We start from the raw sequence: 25,846 nt of genomic DNA, 5'->3' as shown, positions 1-25,846 counted from the left end.
CGCTTTGTTCACTATTCTAAAATGTGAAAGTCTGAATTGTTACATGACTAGTATAAATGTATTTTTCTGGGGTGAGATTGGGAGAAATTTGAAAAATCCACAAAATAATTATTGTATACTGAGAAGTGCATTGTGGGTAAACTATTTATAGATTCGCTCTCTTGTGCATGTGCCTTCGGCCACTTTCTCTCTCGGGTATCCCATCCCCTAAAAGCACCCCTTAAAACGTTTTGTAAAATACCAATTTCTTTTGTTTAAACACCTTCACTGTACAGCCTCAGGAGAAATACAATGTATTAACAACAAATTCCTGAAGTCAAGAAAAATCAGGACTAATTTCATCCCTGATTTTGAGATTAACAATCTCATCAAAAGAAATGCATGGAGCAGTTCCCACTGAATTTTCTAACCACTTTTTTTAACCAAGTTTTCTTCCACATTTCAAAGGCAGGAAGAGATCATTGAATGAATGGATTTTTTTGGGGGGGGGAGGGTACCGGTAGGTGGGCAGGACATGGAATAAAAGATTTCAAATCATTACAGATTCATAACAGAGATTTTCCAAGATGCCTTTCTAACCCATATTTGCATCTGTTCTATTACGGTTTGGGGCAGGGTGGTGTGGGGCAGGGTGGTGTGGGGCGGGGTGGTTTGGGGCAGGGTGGTTTGGGGCGGGGTGGTTTGGGGCGGGGTGGTTTTGGGCAGGGTGGTTTGGGGCAGGGTTGTTTGAGGCAGGGTGGTTTGGGGCGGGGTGGTTTTGGGGCAGTACTTAAAGGAAGTAACATGCAGTGCATTTTGTGATGGTACAGGGAATAACAGGCAAGGTGGTTTTGGGTGGTAAAGGGAGTAACAGGCAAGGTGGTTTGGAGCAGTACAGGGAGTAGCAGGCAGGGTGGTTTGGGGCAGTACAGGAAGTAACAGGCAGGGTGGTTTTTGGTGGTAAAGGGAGTAACAGGCAAGGTGGTTTGAGGCGTACAGGTACTAACAGGCAGAGTGGTTTGGGGCAGTACAGGGACTAACAGGCAGGGTGGTTTGGGGCAGTACAGGAAGTAACAGGCAGGGTAGTTCACGATGATACAGGGAATAACAGGGTGGTTTTGGGCGGTAAGGGGAGTAACTGGCAGGGCTTTCAGTGAGTTACATACAGGCTAGGCAGTTAAGGGAGGAACGGGGACTTATAGGTTAACCTACCAATGATTTGGTACTTGTTGTCTCTGACGGGCATGCAAAGTATGGACCGTGTGTGGAATCCTGTGGCCTTGTCCAGCTCCTTGTCAAACCGAGGGTCGTTCTGAGCATCGTAGATGTTCAGCGTGTCACCCGTGGAGGCCACGTGCTCGATGATGCCGTTGGAGAGCTTGACGTCACCCGTGCAGCACACGGGGTTGTTGCTGTGCCCGTTGTGCAGGGTGGAGGGTAGATCAAAGACTTTGGAGAAGGTTATGGTCTGGGGAAAGACACAGAGAGAGAGCAGAAATCATTGAAAGACATTGACACTTGCAATCATCAAAATGAAAACTGAAAGTTGATCTACACGTAAAGTGATTTCTAGTTTTCTTTTCCATTTGGTAATTTGCTTAACATACATTGTAAATGTAGTTTTTTATGTGACTGTTTTCCAGCAGTCAGCCACGTGCAATTATTTTGCATGTTGCAAAAAAAGAAACTCATAACATACAATTAACTTTTCTTTGCAAAAAAAGTGAAAACTATCTTGGCTCTTCACACGTGTAACCTCCCATCTCTATGAAAAATATGTGGTTGCCATACCTTCTGTGAAACCTAAATTCACAGGCACGACGTACATGTACGTGTAGTGCAATGTGCAACAATACTGGTATAACTTAACACAGTAAACTGATTAGAACAATGTGTAATTAAAAATATCCTGTTACCGGTATTCACTAGGCCCAAAAGATTAATCAGTTGATCGATAAATCCATCCTTGTAATGATCTACCAGTAGTTACATTTGATACATGAGTTAATTTAAACTGTATCACTTGGAAAGATATAGTCAAAATAATAATATATTTGGTTGAAGTACCGGTATGGTTGGCCATATGGAAATGATATATTTTGTCAGGGTCGGTTAAAATGAATTAAGATTAACCCGGAGCGCAAGTTGAGTGACACCTGCATGGACTTCTGGCCCCGCGTGTAATAACGGCAAACGTGTCACACGTGCTGAGGAAGAAAGTGAAGACACGACTTGTTATTTGCTGTCAGATTTTATCAAAATGTCTGTGAGGCATTCAGCGCAGGGGGAAAAAAAAAGATCACACACGCAGCCTGGAAGATTTCAGCCAGCATATCATACATGTGTGCTCACCCTCACCTTGCATACAGTGTAGAAATTAGAATCTGAATTAGGTGGAATACAAAAGTAAGAAAAAGGACAGCAAACAAGAGCATTTGTAGACCCTGGATGGGGCTGATGCTACATGTAGCCTGTCAGTGTCAATAATGTGTTCTGAGTACATGTACAAAATGTACTTTCTTGTAAGTTGTACATAGTTTACAAATGTACTTGAACCTGTTCTCTAAGAAGTTTCACTCTTTTTTTTAATTGACCCACATTGTATCGCCGTTTGCGAGTTGGCCACGCCCCTTAGACAACCCTACAGAATCTTATACCTTAACTTTTGTTTGTCTCAGATTTTGCACGTTCTGCGTCCATTTGTATATAATGTAATTGGACAATATTTCAGAAGCTGCGTTGACGCGATTCTATCGCGATAGGTTAATAAGCCACAAAGGGGAACTGACTAGGTGTATTATAATAATTTGTAAGGTGAACAAAGAAATTAACTGGAGCCGGGTTTGAAGCTGCGGTCTCCGGATTACCGTTCTGGTGCTCTACCAACTGAGCTACCCAGCCCTAAAAGAGTTCCCCACTTGTATCTGTCTTATCAAGAGGTGCTAGTCAGAAGCCATACGGCATGTACCGGTAGCCACAGACCACGCCTCAAAGTCACAATGCTGACAATTATTAGCAATGCTGCAAACCTGGGGGAAATAGCAAACGGGGATCATTCGGAGAGGATACGGCTTTTTATTACTAATTTTTAAATGAACCATCACAAATACTGACTACATGTATAGGTTTCATTCTACCGGTACACTGCACTTATTGGCACCACGTTTTTGTGCAGCAGTGCACAGGGCAAAATCAGACGCAAACAAAAAGATTCACACTTCATTTAGAGCTTCCAAATGTGACTGAACATATCCATTTTAGCTTGAACAAATTATACACCTAACTGGAAGTTGAAGTCAGTCTGAAATGTGCAGTGTCAGTGTTATTGCACTCTCTGGCAGTGGACGGTGTTGAAATATTCTGCCACTAGAAATTCAATCTGACTCTTCAACACAATACAGCCACCACAATGTTTCACATACCGGTATCATATTTACGGGTAGTCTAGGGGTTAGACGTTGTTATGGTTTGATACGCAATAACCCACCGTCGCGAGAGGGCATTATCACGAACCCGTCAGGAACAACGTCTAGGGAAATTTGTATCGGTTGTGTAATGCGCACTCACCAGTATTTGCCCTAATATAAGCAGCGCGCATTTAAAACATTTCATTGTACCGGTAGTTCCGAACCAAACTCTTAAATTTCTTCCAGTAGTATAAAAGATGCAGCAAGACTTGTGTGCAACTTCACTGGTCAACTCTTTTGTGGTTGTGTAGTGTGCGTGGGACTAAAAATGGACCGTAATTGCCTGCAGAAGTACCGTAGCGCATGCATGCGCACTAGTTCCCCCATTTTTTCGGGGGGAGATTTTACAAATTTTCCCAGACGTTGTTACTGACAGGTTCGTGGGTGATATTGGTTGGTCATGATAATTATAATGCCCTCTCGCAGCGGCGGGTTATCGCGTCTCAAACCATAGCAACGTCTGACCCCTAGACTAATTTACAGGGGAAACTGCAAATTATACAAGACAAACATGTACGTACTACCGTATGTATGCACATTATACAGTAACTTTATTTACACTAAATTGTTCCCATTCACTCTTTCAGATTTGCAAATAGACTTATTATAAAAGGTAATTTCACCTGTGCTTTCTCACTTCTCTAACTTGACACAAAAAAGTGTCCAATCGAATCAATTCCCCATCATTCACTTGCTTCAGATAAACATACAAACTATGCTGAATTCACTATCCTCGACAAGTGCACAAGAAAAAAAAAATGTTTCCAAGTACAGATTGCTTCAATCCAGCACAGCGAAGCAGAGTGCATGATCAATCATCTGACAATACTGTCTGGATTTTCAAAAAGCAAACACTTTTACAGATCACTGGCCACGTTAAGAATCAGTGCCATGGGTGATATGAAAGCCAGGACATGATGGATTACATATTGCCCGATAGGGCCCACGCGTCCTTGGCAATGTTAATTTCAAGGACCAGTGGCTCTGACAAGGATGCAAACTAGGCCCACAACCATTAAGGTTATTTGATCTGATTTATGCAATTTCTTTTAAAAAAAATGTTGCGAATTGCTAGATTTTTTTTTACATTACATGTACTGTACATCAAAAACTCTTTTTTTTGTTCCAGGGTAATACACTGTAGGCCTACATGTATGTCAAATTTTGCCTAGCAACAAGTTAATACTGCCTCTCATTTTGCGCTATGAATTAAGGGAAATTGCTCCCTGTGGTTGTCATTTTTCGGGTTTTAACATGTATTTGAAAATTACTGAAAGTGTATATCGGGCAACTGGGAAGTAACAAAACAAGGAGGACATGCCAAGCTGCAATTAACCTATCGCGCTAGAATCGCGTTAACGCTGCTTGTGAAATATTGTCCAATATATAGGCCTACAAAATAGATGCGGAACGTGCAAAATCTGAGACAAACAAAACTTAACGTACCGTACAAAATTCGATAGTGTTGTTGTCTAAGGGGCGTGGCTAACTCACCAGCAGCGATAGGTCAATTACAAAATGTATATACCAGTACTGGTACAATGTATACATTGTATGTACTTTGTTTGAGTCACTACCATCTCAAACATTGCTACACATATAATCTAAAACAGTATAACAATTTGTTTTTAACTCCTTGGCTTTAAAAACTTTGCAAAAAAACACAGGTGTTTTTTGTTTTAAGCAGAGCTGCGGGAGTGAATTCACATCAGGTACATTGAGGCGTACAGATATGGCTCTGTGGCATTTATCTCACAACAGGCAGGGTAGACTTTACGAATGGATGGAAATTATTGATTTGATGCAACGCAAGGCCATTCAGGCAGGTCGATGCACTGTATTCTGTGAGTGAGTAGCCTGATCAGCCCGTGGGGAGGTTGGGGGGGGGGGGGAGGGAGCGGAGATTCTGGAAGGTGAAATGTAGGAGCAGCAAAAGAGAAACTCCAAGGGAGAAATATCAGAGGTTGTGGGGAGAGTGGATTGAGGAAATGAATAAGAAGGGACAAATAGGTGTGTCTCGAAATGTTGGAGAAGTAGGGATGGAAATGCAATAGGCCTATAGCTTTAGAAAGGAGTAAGGAAAATAGATATAGGAAAGGATGTAAGGACGTTGCCATGATTGGGGAAATGAGAGGCTGTATGGATTAAGGATGGGTTAGAAAAAGTTAATTTTTTGAGAGGTAGAAGGCACAAACGAATTTGTCAGGAGGTAAGATGCTCATGTGGGATGATGACGAAATAGAAGCATGGAGGTTTTTTTCTTGAGGAAGAAGACGCTGAAAGATGAAGTTTGAGGAGAAGGCTTGGGCGACTTCACGCCAAGACTTGACTATAGCATCAACTCAGTAACTGTATCAGAATTGTGATAGTTTTTAAGGGATTGATTACATGTACCGGTAAGTAACAATCTTGAGGTCACTCATGAATGGACTCCTTGCGTGTCCAAGAAAGGGACTGCTTTAGACCACTTTTGAGAGCCCAAGCGAAAGGGAAACACTGCATGTGCAAAATGGTTTGTGGGAGTATGGCGTGAAGTACGCATGACTTATTTGTAATGTGCACAAACCAATGGCCCCTTCGCGCAAGTACCGGTATGTATCAGATGCTTTGCTGTCAGCAATGCTTTCGAAAATCCCTCCAACACTCCCTTTGTAACCGTGAAGGGGTACATACATGTACTTGTGTGTGGTGTCCATGTAAGTCAAACAGATGCGGCTCACAGAGTAAGAGATGTATTATGGAGGCTTTAATTTTCCCTCTTCATTTACTCACATGTACTTTGATGGCTGAATCTGTAATTGATTCTTTACTCCTGGACAGAGTTAGAATCAGTTCCAAAAATAATCGCCATGAAGCAAACCGCGCGGAGTGCAAATGCTGCAGGTGGGGAAGATGGAACAAGACTGAAGCATTTCAAAGAATGAGGATTATTTGGAATAAGGATTTGATCACAGGGAGTTACTGAGAAAGAAAGGAGACACAGTGGGAGGCAGACGGGATTCCTCCAGGCATGCCAGGGACGGATGAGAATCAGAGAAGGGGATTTCGAGGGGGTTTAGAGGAAAGGGGATAAAGATGACGAAACCTGATACGGGTAGAGCGTGGGATTGCTGGAAGGTAAAAGTTGGATTATGGAAGAAGCAGAAGGGAGGAATTATAGGCAGAGATGTTTTGAGCATCGACGTGATGAGGAGACAGAATTGCAAAAACACAATCAGATGTACAGCTGTGATGTTACAAATGCCTCAGATAATCTTGATATTTGTTGCTGGTCCGGAATGGCCAGCCTTGTCTGACTTACTGATCTTAAGAAGTTACTGACTGACTGCCTGGACCACTCCCCATAATAAGTGAGATAAAATGGACTCCGTGGGATGTACAAACAGGGGGGGGGGGGTGTACGGAGTCAATAAAAGAACCTCCAACGGCCTACCTTCCTTCTCAAAAGCTTACTAATTTTAGATTATGAGCTTGCTCTGACAAACAATAATCTGTGCTGCCCTAAAAAGTACCTTTCCAAGATCCACCTTATTTGATCAAGAAATCGATGCAGCACATTCAGTTCGGACACTAGACAGACGAATCGCCGGCACATGGGGGCTGCATAACCTACTTTTTTCCACCTCAACAAGCCAATTGCTGCAGGGAAGTGCAAGGTGTGCAAGTACATGAAGGTGAAACACTTCCGGCTGTTGAAAGCCAAGCATGACTAGAGGTAAAAGGATAGATTAAATGAATGAGCCTGGCAGAGGGTGTACTGTGCTTCGACTGTGAAAAGGGGCTTGATGGATGTAGTAAGAGGAAACTTGCCAGTTTAAAGTGACATGACGTGCAATGTACTTTGTATGCCATTGTAAAATACTGCTCAAGGTTTTTATCAATATTCTCCTTCATGTCCTGAAATTTCAAATTCCATTGGGAAAGTTTATTATTTTGTTTAAGTTTCGGCTCATTATTTGGTTATGCTGCTTCTAATTCATGAAGAGTTTTTCCCATCTTACTGCGTTAGTAACCCTATTATACTTTAGTATTAGCTACATGTTCACTTGCTTAGATCTGTAGCACTTTTAACTTAAGAGAAATTTTAAAAACATGTTTGACATTTTTGGGTTGCGTCACTTTTAGTAATGTCAGTCACGACACTTAAAAAAAAACCTAGTCGAAAAAGCTGAACGTAAAATTTCAAAGTTTCAATACTGTATTGTGGTTAGATCTGTAGCACTTTTAACTGTTAAGAGGAGGGGTTTGCCCCGGTGTTTCTGGCAGTGGCAGCAATTATGCGCCGCAGCACCTAGCAAAAAGGTGCTTCATAAAGGATCTCATATGTTCATATACTTCATTTACCTGGCTTTGGTTGCATTCTCCCCCAGCGCTTTGTATCCTCTGGCAAAAAGCGCTATATAAATACAGTTATTGTTATTGTTGTTACGTGTATTGTATTCAGGTCCTAGTAACCCCCATGCCAAACATGGTTCAGTTGGCTGTAATTGTTTAGACATTAGAGCTGATTTGATATTCAAAGTTAGTAATAAATGTAATGTCAGTCACGGTGGAATTATTGAGTGTTCTCCTGGGGGAAAAAATCCATTAGTTAATGGACTTTTCATATTTTTTCAGGTTTTCCAAACAAAAAGCTAGGAATTAAGAAATTCAATTTAAAGCTATTTTTCAGAATTCTACACCCAAATTAAACAATGTGTACAAAGAAAAAAAAACAATTTGAATTGTCTTTTCTGTAGCAGCTTTCCTTTTCTTTCAAAGGAGCTTAATTGTTACCAACATCTCCCTCAATCCTGGCAAATCAAGATTGAAATATAAGATAACACCCAAAAAACGATGAAAGGTCAAGTGTCCAGTACAAAGTGCAGTAAATGCGATAAGGGCTTTCAGATTTTCATCTGCTTTTCTGAAGACGTTTTGCAATCAGTGACGGTTGATTTTGTGAGTACCAAATGGCCTAAAGTACTTGATTCAAATTAACCAAAAATGCAAGTTGTCATATGTGATTGGCTTTGAAAGGGACGACCATGGACCTTCGAATCTGATGTATTAGGCACATAGATACAGTGTAACAGCATTTATATTGTTTTGTTGAGTAATATACTTTACCAGGCGCAGGCCCTAATGGTGCCAAGTCTGAAATGTTTCAAAGTCAATGTGTGAAGGAATCTATCATCTCACAAGTAATGAAGCTTTGACATTTGTACAAGTGAACTTACTTACAAATGTCAGGGTGTTAAATTTACAACTTTTTGGAAATATTCATGCAATAGTGGGATTTACACTGGTTGAGTACACAAATGTCAGAGGTACAACTTACAATGTTCATACAAACATAGACTACATGTGTACATGTACATGTACGTGTTCTACATAACCCCCGAGGACCGACACACAAAGGGAGAACAACAGATCCTTTCAGTCCTTGGGCGTTGGGTCTTTTGTTGGAAATGGTCCTCTGTACTTAGTTTGTGTGCTTAGTCTATGGGAGACTGTTATATTACAGGGACAAAGGGAAACACAAAGCATTGTCCTCGAGAGTATAGAAAATCAAGAGGTCTGTACATGTAGAGTACGTCCCAACATTATTTTTTTGCAGCTTTTCTGTATTGTGAATCACTCAAAAATTATGCAGAATGACAGACTAGGAACATTTTAACACTGATGAAGAACGTTCCTGACGCACCTGATGCTATGACTTCACATATTCCACTGTCTCCCGGACTTCCATGATGTCAAGTGTAAATAAGAATCATTCTCTGGAGCAACTCTTCTCATGCCACTCTTTAATGTGAATTGCACTTAATGGACATAGCACAGGGCTGCCAACTGTGAGTATAGAGCTGAAAGTGAACATTTGGCGATGGAGCTTGATCAGAAGGTAATCATACATAGTGAGCGTAAAGCGCGAAGCCCTAACGGCGTGGATTCAGGGCCCGCTTAACGGCCCCTAAAATGTTGGAATCTACACAATGTAGACGCTCTGTGGTGCGATCTGAGGCAATTTCTGACCACTTAACCATTTTTTTTTTAGCAAAAGATCATCGTTTAAACATCATTTTCGAGTTTTATTTTTATTAATTTTTTTAGCGTGAGAAATCCCATGTGCGAGTGAGAATGTGAGAATAACCTGAAATGCGTGAGTCTCACGCTCAATGCATGAGAGTTGGCAGCCCTGATAGCATGCATCCATATACACTCACAACACAGTAGAAGAATTTGGGACATGGGTAAATATCCGGATGTGTATGAACCTGCACATTTCTTGAAACTAAAACCTTGCTCAAACTAGGCTGGTATGTACATGTACCAAATGTATGACAAGAAGTAAAAAATATTTACAGTGCTCACCGGAAAATTACTCCCGAGCTTTCGGTGCGGTGCACCTTCTTCAGGGGATGGCTTGTTGTCTGATGTACATGATGTACATGTACACATTGTACCTCGTGAAATTATTCTGCCCGGAAATTAATTAATATCATTCAGAAGAAGAAAAGAATTTTTTTTTTTTTTTTTTTTAAAGTGCTTGCAACGGTGACTGCTCTATGTTCCGACACCCCTATGTTCCGACAACCTAGATTGTGTTACTCCCGGTTAGGGTTAGAGTTAGGAATAGGAATATGTGCAGTCGGAACATAGGGGTGTCGGAACATAGAGGTGTAACCCTTGCAACAGAATCCAGTTATGAGACCTAAAAAACTGTGCATATTTTCTCAAAATATAAAGTAGGCTCCGAGCTAAAGCGTCCATGTTTGTGGCTTGATCCAACACAATGTCAACTGATGAACTAAGGCACGACATGTGTATTTGCCGAGACACAATGTGCAACTTACCCAATGCCAACATCTCCGAAGAAAATTTAATTAAGGTTGACAAATGAGCCTGAGGGGGTGGGGGACCTACATGTACAGTAAGTAAAACGTGGACATTTTGCAAGGTGGCAAATCAATAAGTAAGAGGTTTTATAAGTGTGGTTCTGAGAACTGCTTCTTCACAGAACTGCCCAAACTCTCAAAAGAGGAAAACCTTTTTCTTCAAACAACAAGACACATTTTCGGTCAGGCCTGGACCATATGATTCCTCCCACATGGGAGTTACTAATGTTTACTGGAAAAGCAGACCTGGGGATGAAGTTATTGCATGGCCTGGAAAAGAGAGAAACAGAATACACAAAAATCGCCTGCAGACTTAATAACATTTCAATCTGCAGTGTATTCTTTGGACTACAGCCCCATCCAGCTGGGGAATAAATCTCTGGCAGTCGTATCAATCTTCCATCACTATCCACAAACCATCCTGTGGGATCGGCCCTAACATACCCCCGGGATATCTAGTTATTGTCTGTAATTACTGTGTATGCAATTCACGCTTTTTCTTCCCCCTTTAGGGCATTTTGGTTTTTATATTGCAGCCACCGCAATTGGTCAGATTCCTGGCTTGTTCATTACAGGGCTCAGAGTGTAAGGGAAGAGAAATGACATGTACTTTGGTTGCCCCTCAGGTGTACTTTCTGCTCAGCATATTACACAAAGGGTGAACATACATTTGTACTTTTTGAAACCCCTAGGCAAATCATGTTTAAAACTGACAAGTGAAATAAATAAATGGATGAATAAAAAAAAACGTAAATGTCTTGTGTCTTGGATACTGCATTTCATTGGTCTAGTCAGTTATCTGTACATTTTCGCTATTTTCGATATGATTCCTCAATATTGAAAATTTCAATATTTCGATATGATTAAAAAGTGCTATTGGCAATACCGACATCAAAATAATATTGAGTATTAATCGAGTAATATCGATGTTTTGACGGTGCTTACTTCTGTGTTGCGGGATGCAGTTTTTACTCCCTTGGGGCACGTAGCACTCTCGGCTTTGCCTGGGGTGTTATGCACCCCTCGGAAGTTAAAGGGAAAATACAACATTTGCAAACATCAAAAAATAAAACTACCAAATCATTTTGAAAAACCTTGCTGGACTGTTAGTGAATGACAGTGTAAAGCATCCTGTAAAATCATGGCACCTCGTATACTGTCATTTTCAAGAAAAGTGGTATTTTTGTATCAATTTCCAACGCTGATCGGCCGATCAGCGTTGGAAACAACTGGCTTTTTTTCAAATACTGGCCCCAATTGACCATCGCACTTGTTTGCAATCGATTACAAACCTATGAACGGGTACGAGCCAGCTAGACTGGTTCCCTGACCTTACAATTCCCCAATGTATTTAATCTGCTCTGTTTCTTCTTATATGGAGTCAGGGAACCAGACTACAGGAAAATGATCGTTTTTCTTGGTTTTTATAGCATTTTCGAAAACAAAACCTCTAAAAAGTCAGTGTAACTATATTTGCTATATATATTTCCAACCCCCCAATTCCATCCATTTCTGAAAATTACAGCAAAAGCAAATGATGTATATTCCCTTTAAAAAGGATATACCCAACATCACATGCAGCAGTCAACCATTTTTTTAATGTGATACTATACTGAAATCTTTGAGACTTGTACAAATTGAAACACGTTTGGAGGCCACAGAGGGCTTAACAGAGTTGGCAGAACACCGCTTTGGTATTCTGGCGGTCGCTGATTCGAATCCACTTTATTCAGTTTCTTTGCTACAACAAAGAATTTGTGATTTTCACATGAAAATATTTTTTGGGGGGGTGTCTCATTTAAAAGTCATTTACTTCTGTATTGCCAGAAAAAATAACAAAATCTATTTATTGGGGTGAAACTCAAAATAAGCACACAAGGAAAATTTTAAGCTCACATATCGGTGTTGGACATGTGGGCCAATATGGAACAAACCAAGTGTATCCAGAGACTGACTTAGGCAATGGGGAAGTGCACTAAAATATCCTTGTTTGCCAAGTAGTAAAGGGGGGGGGGTAGGGTGTTTGTTGATGCAAGGTCCGCCCGCTCTGGGGGCGAGCAAATACAGTCACTCTCAACTGCCGCACCATGTCCGTATCAATAGCAGAAACAAGAGTCAACACGCTGGGGTACTTGAGAGAGGTATCACATGCATGACGCACTCCTTTTATTGGTCAATAGATTGGCTCCCCCCCCCCCCCCCTTTCAACTGGACCAACCCTAGACCCGCAGGTAGGGTATATTCGACGAAGCATGCGTGTGTGCCAGGTCAATACAATAATACACGTAAGGTACGTGCCTGGACTGTGATTATCACAGGGGCTTGATACACGACTGGACACGGGAGCTGCAGGATACGTTGTTAGATCCTCGGCAACTATTATGCCAAGTACCGGGTACGAAAGTTGTTTGTCTGTGGATGAACAGCAATCTGGGGATAATGCATAGTGCTTACCGCACCAGTTTACTTACAAGTGTACCACAAATACATGAAGCAAAGTTCCACACTCTTATATTAAAAATAACCAAGTTTTAATACCAAAAATGTATTTTAATAATCTGATATTGTGTTAAATATATTTATTACTTGATGATTTCTGAGCCTACGTTTGTTGTTTGTTTATTTGTTTGTACATGTTTGTTTTCTTGAAAAGCAAATCAGTAAAAATAAGCATTCCAAACTTGCCATTAAAAACATAAGAGTCAAACAGTGAAAAACTTAAAACAAACACAATGAAATAAAATAAAAGTAATAATTAATTGTAAAATAAAAAAATTAAGACTGTGAACAAAAGCTAAATTCCGCAAACTGCAGTTTGGGCAGTCAGCATGTACAAGTCATTCTATTTAAATAAACAAATACAAGAAACCATTTAGCAATGTTGATCTGAGATGAAGCAGCATGAAAAATCAAAGAGATAATTTCCTCTCTTGAAATATTAACCGATCAATCTCAGCGGGGCCTCTCAAATTCGCCACACCGGCCGGCCGGAAAGTCACGAACCCGACACTCTCGGCGGGCTGCATTAAGGAACGTGCAAACACGCCACGTGAGTGTCACAGCCCGGCCCGGTAATGGCATTTTAAACATCTCTTTTGGACGGAATTGCGACACCGTCCACCCAGGTCACATCTGCGGGAATGGCTTATCAACGATGGAATCAATAATTAAGCAGGCATAATCACGTCCTGCTAAATTACGACATGTGAAGCGACAAACAGGGGTTTCGGGGGGGGGGGTGCCAACTGATGAGAGAAAACATCCAGTGAGTGTACCGATGAGGTACAAGTAGTAGATCTCGCTGTATTGATCTCCGGGGATTATTTATTGAAGCAGCCTAATGAGGGGTACAGGTTGTTGGAAATTACAGTACAATTACGGTACAAGTCTTGTCAGAATGACATATTACATACATGGACCGGGGTGGCTTGCGGAATTGCTTTGGCAGGAATCTGTTCTACTCTTGTACAATTCTTGAGAGAATTCAGCAAGCTCAGTTATAATTATGGCACATGTTGAATGTAGCGAAAAAGCTGTTTTTTTGTTAGGGTACAAATCTTAAGACAGAATGTTGTTCCTACAGTATCACAAACAATAAGAGCAACTAATTTCTTGGGTATTTGGGGGAGGGAGGGATGCCCTTTACATGTACGTTTGTTTTTTGAGGGAAAACAATAAGTTTGCAATGAAGAAATAATATCCAGTATTTACAACAAAATAAAGCCTAGTTGTGCCTAATTGTTAGGGGAATACAGCGTAAACAGAGTTTTGATGCCTAAATGTACCGTTACATGTAAGAAAAGACTATTTGGAGTGTGGTTTGGGGCCCTCTTTCTCACACCCAAGGAAGCCCTTTGTGTCAGTAATAAAATGCAGAAGAAGCCCATCTTCTTCTCAGGCTTTCAATCATTTAAACTGAAGATAAACAAGCTAGTAAAAAATTAATTCAGTACAAATTGTACTGATATGTTGGGCAAACTGAGTTCTGATCACAACTGCCTCATAGCCCATTATAAAGGGGTAAACTCCAGTCACACAAAACTGGATAAATGTGACATTATTCCGAATTCTTAAAATGTATTTTTTGAGCATGCACAGACCCATACATGTATGGCAATCAGTGGCGGACCCAGGGGGTAAGGAGGAGATCCCCCCCCCCCCCCGGCTGTGACCAAAATTGTCTCAAATAAAGCCATTTTTCACTAACAAATGAAAGCCCCCCCCCCCCCCCCCGGCAGGGAGCTCCCTGGGTACATGTATTGCTCCATTGACCAGAGGTATTACTGAATGAATGAACAATACACATGTATGTAGTCCTGACGACTTTTGATCGTGACTAGTCAATAACAAGTTGACTAGTCACAACTACCAGTAGTCATAAGTCGACTAGTCACAACTTTGTATCGCAACTAGTCAACTGTTGAAATTCAATATTAGGTTTTGCCCTTCTAGTCACCCACGCCTTTTCCTGGATGTCAAAACAAGGAATCAGCTCATCGACGGAAAAGTTGAAAGCCTGAACATTTGGTACATGTACCTGGCTTCTGAGTAGTTGCAAAAAAGCAAACAAAGCAAAACAAAAACCCAAATCCCCACAAATTTAGACATCTGGAGAACTGAAACAACAATCTACCGAAAAAGACTTACTAAAAAAGGAATATTATCTGTCATCTAGGAACAACCTTACCCACAGGGAATCTACCGCTCCAGGCAAAGCAAAAGCAAAGGTCATGTTTGCTCTGATTCGTCTTGCACGCCGCGACAAACGTGATGGATAGGGTATCTCATTAGATCGCTATCGGAACTGCGTCGGTACAGAAATAACCATTTGTTTTACCAATTTACAAAGTGTATAATTCAGATCTTTAATTAGCCCCAGTGATACGGATGATCCTGGGGGGAAAATAGTCATTGTGCGTCATTAAATGGAGAGGTTCTCTCTCAATTTTTTTTTAGTTGTCCTTAGGAGGTTTTTTTTTTTAGATTAAAGTTCATTTGTATGGAGGAAAGGTAGACGTAAATGCACGACAGCTGTACAGCCTACAGCCAGGCGCTTTGAGGTATTTACATAAAGCGCCATGATGTTTGCTATCGGTAGTTTTATTGTTATGACATTTGTATGTTCTATGCTTCTTATTCTCCCATGACTTGCATGTTGTTTGTCTGTGTCTACCCGATGTTCCCCAATACCGATGTTTTGAATTAGTTGAGGGATTTAATAATACTAAGTACTCCTAGTATTTTTGTGAAAAAAAACAACCTTATATAAGGCCAAAAAAAGAGGCTACGGTTTCTGGTATGCCGTAGCCATGCGCAAAATGATTTTTTATTTTTTTTTTCCAATGTAAGATGATGTCTCAAAACCGCCAAACTCACTTTGTTTGACTTGAATCCTGCTGCTGCACAATTTTAACGTGTTTTTAGATGGGGTTATGATCGAGTGCTTTATGTGGCCTCTCTGCCCCCATATATTTTGCACTAAATTTAGTCGGGCACCATTTGCAGTCATCAGCCGACATTTGAAGGAAAAAAAAGTAAAAAAAAAAAAAAAGCCGCGTCGCCGCACAACTTTTGGGGCAAGCTCCATACCGGAACCGAAGACTCTTTTTTTGGCCTAAAAGGCCTTTTTTTTCAGATGGTTGGGGACACCCAATGTACATGACTGATAATAGAAAAAAAAGTAGTTTTTTAGTCAAATACAATATACAATTTAAAAAAAAAATTGAGAAAAGAATCATATTTCTTGTGAAGCATGCAGAGAGTACAATTTTGTTTTCATAAATCGCTTTAATTTTCCAACATGGATTGAAATCTTATACCATTGTTTTTGACAGTTTTATGTGCTAGCTGCACTGTAAAACGCTACCAGATCAATTTCAGGCATGCACAACCCTCGTATCATCTGCCTCTCTTAGAAGAATGTCTTAATGTTATTACGCACCTCGTTGGGTCGAGACAAAGGATTGTATTTCATTGGCCGGGGACCAACACTAAGTTCTTGTAGTCAGTAGTGGTCATCTTGCGGAAAGCAATACTGGTAAAGAAGGTTGAACATGTACAACATGTACATGTACAGTGTACACGTATAACGTGTACATGTTTGTGTGTTCTACATGGTACCACTGCAATGCAATTCTATATGGAATTCACATAAAGTTTCTTCATTTCAAGAAAATACACTGCAAACGAATATTTAGACAAAAAGAAATTTGAAATTCATTTGCACACACAAAAATACATGTAAATCGATGTGTAGGAATGGCTTTAAATCTTTGTAACCATTTAGGCCTACAAAAAGGCCAATTTTTTACATGTACAGTATGTAAGTCTGATCTACTAGACGATTAACAGATGAAAACAATGAATACATTGTGATCAACAAACCGAAAACGAATAATCAAGGTTGTGAAAGCAATTGAGCAGTATTGCTGTACATTCCATGGTTAGGCCATGGGTTACTCAGCACTATATTGGCAATCTCCTAATTTGTCAATTTCTGAGCAAAGACATTGAAAAAAAAGGCTGGACATAGTTAGTAGGGCACAGCTGGTACTTCGTACTGTACCGGTACACGTACCTTTACTTGATCCATAGATTGCGGCTAAAATCCAATCTAAATCAATTTTTTCCAATCTAACAGTGAACCTACATTGTACATACATGTATGTACACATACATAAATGTTCTTTGTGGTTGATGACGAGGCTATACCTTGCCCGCTCCATGGGGAGACGGTGTCGCCACCTGTCGCCCACTTTACAGGCGAGTTGCCAGCTTCATGTGCAAGTCGCCTGGTTTGTGGGCAATCGCACACTTGGCCAGCTTTGCACGCAAAAAAATGTACATGTAGCAACTTGTGAACACTCACACGCATCCTGTATAATTTGATAAAGTGATGGGCATGGGACTAATGGCAGTGACGCTTCAATGTAAAAGTGTGTTTGAAGTACAATGTACATTATCTTCAGGTCCAACATTGATGCTCAGTAGAGATTCATTCACAAATGCACTGTGCAGAAGGGTGATGAGCACCAGCCAGCAATAAAAATTCCCACAGAATTTTGGCTGGTAACCCTGCACACACACACCCACACACAAACTGGGCCTTCATTTAAGCATTTTGTTTACCTCAGCGGTTGGGTCTTTCACTAACATGACGGAACATCGCTCGCACTTGAGCAGCGACTGGGCGCGCTGCATGATCTTCTGCACCACATTGTCCAGGCACGTTTGCTCCTCAAACAAGTCGTGCGCAACCTCCAGAAGTTTCTGTGGAGAGACAAGTCCAGACAGGAGTGAGGAGAATGCGTACAGGCGTCTAGTCTTTCTGGGGTCAACCAAACCTCGAGTTATTTTTTCTTCTTTGGTTTCTGCGTCAGGCTCTGGTTTCATTATTTACGGTCCCTCGGACTTGGGCTTTCATGGTGATCCATGGATGCACTTCCGGCTTGAAAAACATCCATCCCTAAATTATGAATACAAATTTGCAGCATTTCCATTTCATTTAGGTATTACATTAAAAAAGAATTCCAGTTAAAATCAGTTTGATTATTTTTTACACTAATTATGAGATTAATGATAAAACTTTCAAAGGCTACACATTAAAATGAGTGGTGGGGTCCCCCCCCCAAAAAAAAACCCACAAATCTTCTAAACATGCCAAACCCTTCTAATGATGATGCAGCCAGAGATGCTATCAACCCCAGAGATGCTTGCAATTTTACAAGCCAGGCCAGATTAAGGAGAGCATCAGGCACTGATAAGACGGTTGGGGAGAAAATTAATGTCAGTAAGATGCTGTTATTTAATAGTGCCATCAAATTTGGGAGTACGGAACACCAAACATCCATGTGTAAACCCTTAGTGGTGTAAATTAATGCTAAATACATGTAATTTACTCTTCAAAAACCTTCTTATTCCTTGCAGCTCAAGAGTAAACCCACAAGGGATTTTAACTGGATTAGTCTGCAAACCTAAAAAAAGGAACCTGGTTATGAAAATCAAATTCAAAAGCATGTATAATTTTGACTTGGCTCCAGACCCTCATCGTAATGGATTTTCATACCACTACACACACCTCAGCTCTCAAAACATTTTGAAGCACAACAAAAGGCCGTACTCCGTGTCGAGGCGCCGCGGCACAGAAATTAGTCCGACCCGCAAGAGAGCGGGCACAAGGGAAACCGCTTTTAGCATCCAAACCACTTGTGCATTTTCTTCCATTATCGGCGTTCCCGCCGCTTGCGCGGCGGCCTAATGATTAAGCGTGCCTCCCGGTTCCCAGGTGGCAACTCCAGGCCATCACGGTTGCCCCGGCCAGCCAGCCGGCCTCCCTAGCTGTGAAACATAAGCCCACCGACCAAAGAGCCGGCTATGGTAAATTTTGGGGGGACCGATACAAGTGCCGGCGGAAACCACTCCTCAGGGAGTGCAAAGTGGAAATAGCTGGCCAGCTCTTTATTGAACTAGGGCTCAGGGTAAGTATTATAAGTAGGCCTATGAAGCCTACAGGTAAAGTGTGTTTATTGAGAAAAGAATATCTCAAATGCGGTCAGCCTTGCAGCCTGCCAGTTGCCCAATCTGCTTGCCAGTTTGTTTTCGTACTTGATCAATCAATTTTTTTCATTATCAATGAACGACAACATTCTGTTAGCCCACATGGATATAAAATAAATTGCTTCACGACTCCCTTTGTGAGTTCTTTTATAAACCAGATTTGTTTTTCTAATGTCAATAATCAAACTGACGCTCAAGGGTGCAATCTTTTCAAAGAGCTAATAATTTCACTGTGCAGCAGTAAGCACAGCCTATTTCATGTCATGTACTGTATATTTTAGGTTTCAGGGAATATATTTGCTAATATTTTTTCTGAAAGGCCAGATAAGTTTTACCATTTTGGCACTTGACACTTTTGTACACCTGTACGACAGTACATGATTGATTGACTGATCTACATGCACAGAATGTGTGGAGGAATTTACTGAACATTGCCAATAATTTGGTACTTTATTTACGAAAAGCCCAAACTTACCCTGTTCCTGTCATATTCCTTCATATACGTATCAAAAAGTTGGGCGTTGTTGATTCCTATCCCACAGAAGGTCAGGTATGTTTCTATCAACTGCAAGGAACAAGACGTGAAATAGAAATTTGAAACAGTACTAGTATGATCATTGAAAAATCAGGTATACACTTTGGCGAGATTATTAAGTTTTGTGCAAGGAAATTTAAATTTGAATGTTAGTATGAAACTCAAACACTACTATTTCCTAATTTTGTGTCCTAACATGTTAGGTTTAATATTCAATATTAGGCTTTGCCCTTCAGCGACGTATCCCCCCCCCCCTCCTCCCCCAAGTGAAAGTGAGAAAACAATTCATCTTATCACTAGTTTCATTGCAGTACCTGATGCTACATCAGATTTGAACCAGACAACCGATCCCGCAAGCTTGGTGGTCGAGTTATAAGACGTCTTCACTAGAAAGCAGGAGGTTATGGGTTCAAGTTCCACCCGAGAGATTTTTTCTCACTTTCTGTTTCACTCAGGAGGTAACACACTGAGTATATAGTGTTTAAACGTCAGTGAAGGGCAAAACCTTAGATTTAATGGCAAGTTTGCAATGATTTAAATAAAATAAAAACAAACATACAAACAAACAAATGTAGGCCAAAGCGTGACATCACTCATGTTTCAGGCTTATTCCAGCTGTTTCAATCAGAGAAAAATGCACCTCAGTGAACATTATTATGTGGACAAAAACAGTCCATACTCCATGTAGGAGTAGGACACGATCCGTGATTGCATGCGTGCAACTGTTTTGGGCTGGAACAATTATCACAGGGCGACCGACCAATGAAAAGGGCAAGTAAATTGGGGCACATCGATTTCAAAATCAAATCAATGGTTTGAACGGCCAGAGTACAGTGACTGGAGATAATTACACCATGTTTGGCAGTAATGAGTCTCATGTGTCATGTACGTGCACATGCAAAGTTCAGGCACTCTTATTAATATTATGTATGCTGACTTTCTATTAAAATGTTTTTCAAGAACACATCACGACGGACGCATATCAGGTTGGTTGTTGTGTAGGCCTAAATAAAATATCAAGGAAAAATTGGAATGTTTTTTATAATGTTAATGCAAGGGCTTTCTGCATATTACTTTGTATGTATAGCGTCATCAGACCCCTTAAAACTATGCGAGCCTTCTTCTATGCACTTGCCTTTAATTTGTGTTGGCAACGCGCGCACGTTGCAAAGCATGCGCAGACTTATGGAGGACCAAGGATGCACCCAGCATCTCCATGCCATGGTCTCCAAAAATTAAAAAGACAATGTCCAAGATTTATAACTTTGTTTTTACATTTTCATGTATTTCATTTTCCACAACTTGAACTGTCATTCCTTTCACACATTTCCACCAAATACGTACAGTAGGTAGTATTATACAACACCTGAATAAATCCCTGTCATCTGATTGGTGGATTGTTGATCACGTCATTGGATTATTCGTCCCAATGCAAGGCGCGCGGGTGGCGCGCAGCGCACAGTGCAATGGAACTTTTGGAAGTTCTATTGCACAGTGAATAGAACTTCCATTGCACGGTGTCACTGCTGCCGGTGGTGGCGCTGTTTTAAATCAAGATAAATTGAATGGTAATCCTTACTTTTAGGACACCTCTATTTTGTACGAGTTCTGTTCAAAACAGACTTTTGCAGATGACTGTCCAGTACCAAAGTGACTTTTGCAGGCTAAAGAAGTCTTTTTTCTTCAGACAAACTCATGTTAGTTATAATTTTGAAAGCACTTTCAAAGAAAATGTGACTTTCCTACCTTTTTGGCAGTTCGCCATCTTGCTTTTTAAATATATTTTCTGTTTGTCATCGTCGTCTTTAACCCCTCATAAATCGAAACCCTGCCCTCTTTCTACAAAATCAAACCTGCTGATATTCAAGAGGTGTCATTGCCAAATGTTCAAATGTGTCAATAAATATCAGAATGTCACTTTTGAGTGTCATTTAGTCAGCTGTTTTGGTGAGTCTTTTAACCTTATATAGGAAAGGGGTCCTAAAAGTAAGGATTACCAATTGAATATGAATTAATGATTGTTCTCAACCTGTTGAACAGTTTGCATACATCTGTACATTAAATATGATGAACTTGTCGAACTTTTAAACAGTTTTTCGCCCGAATAAATTGGCTATTAAAACTTATAAAAGTCAATCAACCTCGTGGAATGGAACATTTCATCTGTCTACCTCATGAAATTATTCTTACCCTTGCACTCACAAACATTCATTATTTGTATACAGTGTACCATCATGCCGTCCATATATGTACGTACCCCACGGCGCTCAGCCTCTGGCCTCCGTGCAAGTTGCACCACGGAGGGAGGGTTGCACTGCATGCATACGACTGTAGTTGTGCGGACATTCTGACATTGGCGGATGAAGTTGACGAAGCATGCATTTCTCTAATAACCCCCCCCCCCCCCCCCCACACACACACACACACACACACACACACACATACAATTCAGATTGTTTATAACAAAGCCAGACATACAGTAGTTTACTAAAACATGATGAATCATGGATTCATGGTAGATTTTTGCCGCATGAACAAAATTAAAACTCGCGCTGCAGCTGCAACACCGTCTCACCTTTTCATCGTGCTCGGTGAACCTTGACCCCGAGACCTTGTTGGTGACCTGACACACACCGATGATGTCATCATCGCTGTTCCTGATTGGCAGACACAACACGGACCGAACTTGTAGACCAATCAGCGTCTCGACGTCTTTGGGCACCTGTTGGAGAAACAGGTTACTTTTTCAGTACCTGAAAAGCAGACCCTCAAGGCCCTTATTAGACCCTACGGTAAAATTGAATTTACACGGCGCACTTGGCATGATCCGTGGCGGATCGATTCAGGATTTTCCATTTTTCGTGGTTGGATTGTTGAAGTCCAAAATTTGTCGGGGGGGGGGGGGATTGGATTAGGCGTTGCAGTCAACGCATAAAAAAACCAAAAGGTCTGAAGCAATCAATCAAAATTTGCAATATTGAGTGATGACGTTATTCAGGAAAAGAAAAGCGAAAATTGACAGTCGGGAAGGTGGGGGTTTGGGTGGGGTTGGGTGGGATGATGAAGGCCACCCCATACATCTCCCCTAGAATCCGTCTTTGGACTTTACCTTTAATGATGTATTTTTCTTCAACATCAAATTAATGTGAACTTTCACCAATTCAATTTTGATAATGGTTTAAAGGAAGCTCCTTCCGTATATAGTATACAATACCGGGTAGGCCCCCATTTTTTTAAGCGTAAGCACAGAGGAGTAATAATAATAATAAACGGTGCTTATAAAGCGCATTTTACACAACGTCCCAATGCGCTGTTTTGCAGTTTTTCATTTGGCAAATTTCGATTTTTATTCATGCCTGCAAACATGTTGCGTGACGGAATCGCTATCCAATGAATAATGTAAACCTTTGGAACAAAACACATTTCATTTAAACAAAATGAATTAAGATGAACGAAAACATATGGTTACAAGCGACGAACCTTTTCATTCAACAAAAAATAAATTAAAACAAAGCCAAACGGTAACTCATTATTGACATCGAGAAAAGCATTTTTTTTCCCAACAGTACCCTCCCTTTAAAAACAATCATCAGTTATAGATGACTCCCCCGACTTGCAACCATTTCCAAATTGTTTACAAATTAATTCCGAATTATTGCCAAATTTTATGAAGAATAAACCCCTCCTTTTCGAGCCGTAAATATGTCCACTTTACCCTGGTCTGTCGCAATTGCCACGCACATTGTAATCATCGTCTTTGATTCCACATCAGAATGTAATATTGGGCCACTTGTTGTAATGGCATGAGTCTTTTTTCTCCTTCAAATTTACGAGGTGACTCGATAGGGCCAATATTGCGGGCACTTCACCACCGCGCGAGCAGCATCAAGTTATTCGGTCTCCTTTCCCCTGCCCTCGCCCCTCGACAGCCATCAACTTGTCAGGCTTGACATTTTCATTTTCGAGAAAAAGATGCCACAACTTCAAGGATACATTTCTTCACCCGGGCAGTTGTTGAAGGTGAGATAAACAACTGCGGGTGAAACAAAAGGAAGAGGGGGCGAGGGTAGGGTAATCATAGGACGGGGTATGAACTTGACATTTGAAGGTTGCGAGATTCTGCTGAATGCCTGTTCCGACTTGGTGGGGTTAACATGTAACACACCCAACGGCTAAGGCATTGCTAATGTCTTGCCCAGGGTATCTGTTGCATAAAGTATGTTATTGGACGACTTGAAGAGTGGACATTTACGGTTCGATTTACTTTGGGGCGTTGCTCTAGGTTTCTGCATCATAACGAACGTGTGGATCATCGTAGAATTGTACTCTCTAAATTCCAAAGAGTAAATCTAGGAACCAGAAAAATGAAAATAACTCTAATTTTAGATTGAAATACACTGCCCAAAAATTATCAATCTAGTGGAAACTCAAGTAAAAACCCGATATATTCGATTGAATGAATAAAACGTATAGTTTCAGTCGATGGGGGTAAATTGTCACGTCCACTCGAATAAAATTAAATGTTACTCTTTGGACATCAGAGAGTATCTAGCAAGTCTAGGTTGTTTTCCCGAGGTTTATTTTTGTTGATCATTCGCACTCAAGAGATGTTTCAGAAGCAAAACCTCTTTTACAAAAAAAAGAACAACAACTCCTGCAAAAGTAATTATTTTGAAAAGGGACCGAGGCGCAAAAGGAGCTCCCATGAGGGCGCACTTTGAAGAGTTTGCGACGGTAATTGCACACCAGTTGGGTCAAGGATATTAATTAAGCCAATTTGATTCTGGAATGTCTTGCGCCTGCGCAATCAAATTTAAGTGCAAACAACTTCTTAATAAGAAATCGAGCGAAGAAAATCGGCCATCATTTGGTCTTAGAATGACTTTTTCACAAATTCAGTTATGTTATTGTCCGTTTAAAAAGTCTGAAAATTGGATGAAATGTCTGAAAGATGCATTTTTTTCTATACTGATAATGCTTTCTCACAGATTCAAAAAGTCTGAAAAATCTCATGTCCGCGAATTTGATTCCCACCTTTTACTTCCTGTAATTTCCTAGATTATTTTTTACTGATATTCAATCGTAACATACACGCTGTTACTTCACTTCAAAATATATGGGATATTACTCGTCTTATTTTCCATGGTCATGTAGAAAGGGATACGCTATTTACATTAGATTTGCTGCGCTTAATCGAGGTCATTTTTCACGCATCCCATATTTATGTTTTAAAATGCACTTTAAAATGCACGCCCTGCCAGATAAAACGAAGTGTCTCGGCCAAAACATTAGAGAGACAGAGAGGAACTATAGTCTTTGACAATAAGACTCCGACTCTCAATTGATGAAGTTGAAAATGAATTCTGATTCCTTTGCCCCCGCGCCGCCCCTTCCCTCTCAAGTCCGTGCCTCTCTGTCTCCACAGTCTTAAGTCACCGTCTCGACTGAAGAGGAGGCAGCCAAGTTAATTATCTTGTTCCCTTTTTGGGGAGTCCTCTGTCGTTCATCAAAAACCGGCCACGCTTCGAAGCCTCATTGCACGGGTTCTGGATGAGGCAAACCTTTCCATTATGGGGTTTTTTCTACATGCATGAAAGTCGTTACGCGATAGATTCGCGCGATCAAATAAACTTCACCGCATTTTTTTAAAGGGCCATGCAATGTAATTTTATTAATGCATTCCTTGAAAATGCACCTTTTGTGTCCCATCTAACCTTATTTTCAATTTTCGTTTTGCCATTTTCAAGGGTATTTTTGGTGCGTTTTTTGGTTTTTATGCTAAGAAATTTCCATATTCATGAGCAAAACTGTGATGTCATTCCTGACAGAAACCTCAACGCTTTTTCAGCACAAAAAGTTGCTAGAATTTTGGATATTTTGCTGTCGTATTTTTTTCTGTGGTGATTCGTTGTTGTTGTGTCAGTATACTTGGCAGTAAGCAAACTTTTCTCAAAATTAGCAAAAGTTTGATTCACAATATGAACAGAGAACTGTGCATGTGTTCCTGAAATGACATCACAGCAACAACGCCCTCAGTTGTCCGGAAAAGCATGGAAAATTGTAAATGTTTCAAGACATACACTTATCAATAAAGTTAACCAAAAAAGGGATGTCAAATAGTTTTCACACATTTAAGAGGAGTAGATGGTTGCACAAAATGTGTTCCTAAGAAAAATCCATCGAATGAGTCCTTTAATGTCCGACAACGTCCGAGATATACTGTAAGCGGATACAACCATTTTTTTTCTCCTACCCGCTCTTTCTTTCAGGTTTTGCGCGCTGCCTCCGTAATTGATCGACGAGTGATGTGACGATTTCAAAGTCTACCCGTCCCTCCTTTCATTGGTATTGGATTTCCTCAGTGTCGACACGAGGAAGTATCGGGAGAAGCATTGCGAACACTCATGAGTGCATGCGATGGTCTTTGGTCAAGC

General features: G+C 40.7%; 1 protein-coding gene across 1 annotated transcript in view; it reads right to left on the bottom strand.

Annotated features, from left to right (window-relative positions):
- LOC119729591 (dual 3',5'-cyclic-AMP and -GMP phosphodiesterase 11A-like) overlaps positions 1–25,846 on the bottom strand; it is a 67,993-nt gene that overhangs the window by 32,887 nt on the left and 9,260 nt on the right. Inside the window, exons 2-5 of the mRNA XM_038202212.1 lie at positions 21,988–22,134; positions 19,353–19,442; positions 17,450–17,590; positions 1,192–1,447 (exon numbers count right to left, since the gene is read on the bottom strand). Of these exons, the coding sequence (XP_038058140.1) occupies positions 1,192–1,447; positions 17,450–17,590; positions 19,353–19,442; positions 21,988–22,134 (634 nt within the window). The remainder of the gene's footprint in view (positions 1–1,191; positions 1,448–17,449; positions 17,591–19,352; positions 19,443–21,987; positions 22,135–25,846) is intronic.

This window comes from Patiria miniata, unplaced genomic scaffold (assembly GCF_015706575.1).
Source record: "Patiria miniata isolate m_02_andy unplaced genomic scaffold, ASM1570657v1 HiC_scaffold_21, whole genome shotgun sequence".
NCBI classification, from domain to species: domain Eukaryota; kingdom Metazoa; phylum Echinodermata; class Asteroidea; order Valvatida; family Asterinidae; genus Patiria; species Patiria miniata.
This window is presented reverse-complemented; position numbering and strand designations above follow the sequence as displayed.